The sequence below is a fragment of the Olea europaea genome, unplaced genomic scaffold (assembly GCF_002742605.1).
Source record: "Olea europaea var. sylvestris unplaced genomic scaffold, O_europaea_v1 scaffold12373, whole genome shotgun sequence".
NCBI lineage: Eukaryota > Viridiplantae > Streptophyta > Magnoliopsida > Lamiales > Oleaceae > Olea > Olea europaea.
The window spans coordinates 1-1,500 of record NW_019229807.1 but is presented as its reverse complement, the minus strand read 5'-3'; the positions used below and the strand labels follow the sequence as shown (position 1 = coordinate 1,500).

The following is a 1,500-nucleotide window of genomic DNA, read 5'->3' as shown; positions in this document are numbered from 1 at the left end:
GTTTATTGATCTCAATGTGCAAATCACGAAGGTGTTGTGCAAATGCTTCGGCTGATACTGACACTCTAGCCTGTGGGGACATAGGGATGAGATCTAATGGTTTCCTAGGCTTGTATCCGTGAACGGCTTCAAATGGACTCATACCTAATGAACGATTTACGGAGCTATTATACGCGATTTGAGCGACAAGAAGGATTAAATCCCAATTTCGAAGGTTCTTCCGGACCAGACAACGTAATAAGTTACCAAGACTCCGATTAACAACTTCGGTCTGACCGTCCGTTTGAGGGTGGTAGGCTGTAGAAAATTTTAATTTGGTGCCCATCTTATGCCACAAAGTCCTCCAAAAATGGCTAGTGAAGCGAACGTCCCTATCGGACACGATGGTCTTGGGAAGTCCATACAGTTTGACAATCTCATTAAAGAATAACATGGCAACCTTGGACGTATCCGATGTTTTGCTACAGGGGATAAAGTGAGCCATTTTCGAGAAACGATCGACAACCACGAAAATAGAATCATGCTTCTTTGGGGTGCGTGGCAGGCCTAGCACAAAATCCATACTAACGTCTTGTCACGGACAATTGGGGACGGGGAGAGGAGTGTATAGGCCTGTGTTCTGCTTCTTCTGTTTGGCCAATTGACAAGTGTTACATATACTAACAATTTTAGCCACATCTCTCTTTAAACTAGGCCAATAGAATTGGCGTTCAACCTCCTCAATGGTCTTATCACGCCCAAAGTGACCGGCTAACCCTCCTGCGTGAACTTCCCACACTATAAAATCTTGCACTGAAGTTCGAGGGATGCACAATTTATTGGCTCAAAAGAGATAACCCTTCTCAAGTCGAAAGCCATCTGTGCTGTTTGATTGTCCTCCTTGCAAATCGAGAAAGATATCCTTAAAATCTGGGCATGCCTCGTAATCCTCCTTAAGCCTTTCAAAACCAATGACTTTGACACTCATGATCGATAAAAGGGAGACACGACGACTTCACGCGTCAGCTGCTTGGTTCTCCACGCCCTTCTTGTGTTTTAAAACAAATGAATAGGCCTGCAAATATTCAACCCACCGTCCATGCCTAGAACTTAATCTCTTCTGAGAGTTGAGGTAACGGAGGGCTTCGTGGTCCGAATAAAGGACAAATTCTTGAGGCAACAAGTAGTGGCGCCAATAGCGCAAAGCCTGGACCACCGCATACAGTTCCTTATCATACGTTGAATATCGTCGTTTGGCCTCATTTAACTTTTCGCTGAAATAGGCGACAGGGTGACGATCCTGACTTAAGACTCCGCCTATACCTACCCCAGAAGCGTCACATTCAACTTCAAAGACTTTGGAAAAATCGGGAAGACGCATGACAGGAGCTTCTGTCATTCGCTCCTTGATTAACTTAAAGGCCTTTGCCGCCCCGATTGTCCAATGAAACTCCCCTTTCTTCATGCACTCCGTGATAGGCGCCATAATAGTGCTAAACCCTTTAATAAAACGGCGGTAAA

At 45.0% G+C, this 1,500-nt stretch overlaps 1 protein-coding gene across 1 annotated transcript; it reads right to left on the bottom strand.

The window, feature by feature from the left end:
* Nucleotides 1-574: 574 nt before the first annotated feature.
* Nucleotides 575-967, bottom strand: LOC111374317. Its single transcript, XM_022996973.1, has 2 exons — nucleotides 838-967; nucleotides 575-792 (listed from the first exon to the last, which is right to left on the bottom strand). The coding sequence occupies exons 1-2, from the start codon at nucleotides 965-967 to the stop codon at nucleotides 575-577; spliced, it is 348 nt and encodes a 115-aa protein (XP_022852741.1).
* Nucleotides 968-1,500: the final 533 nt, after the last annotated feature.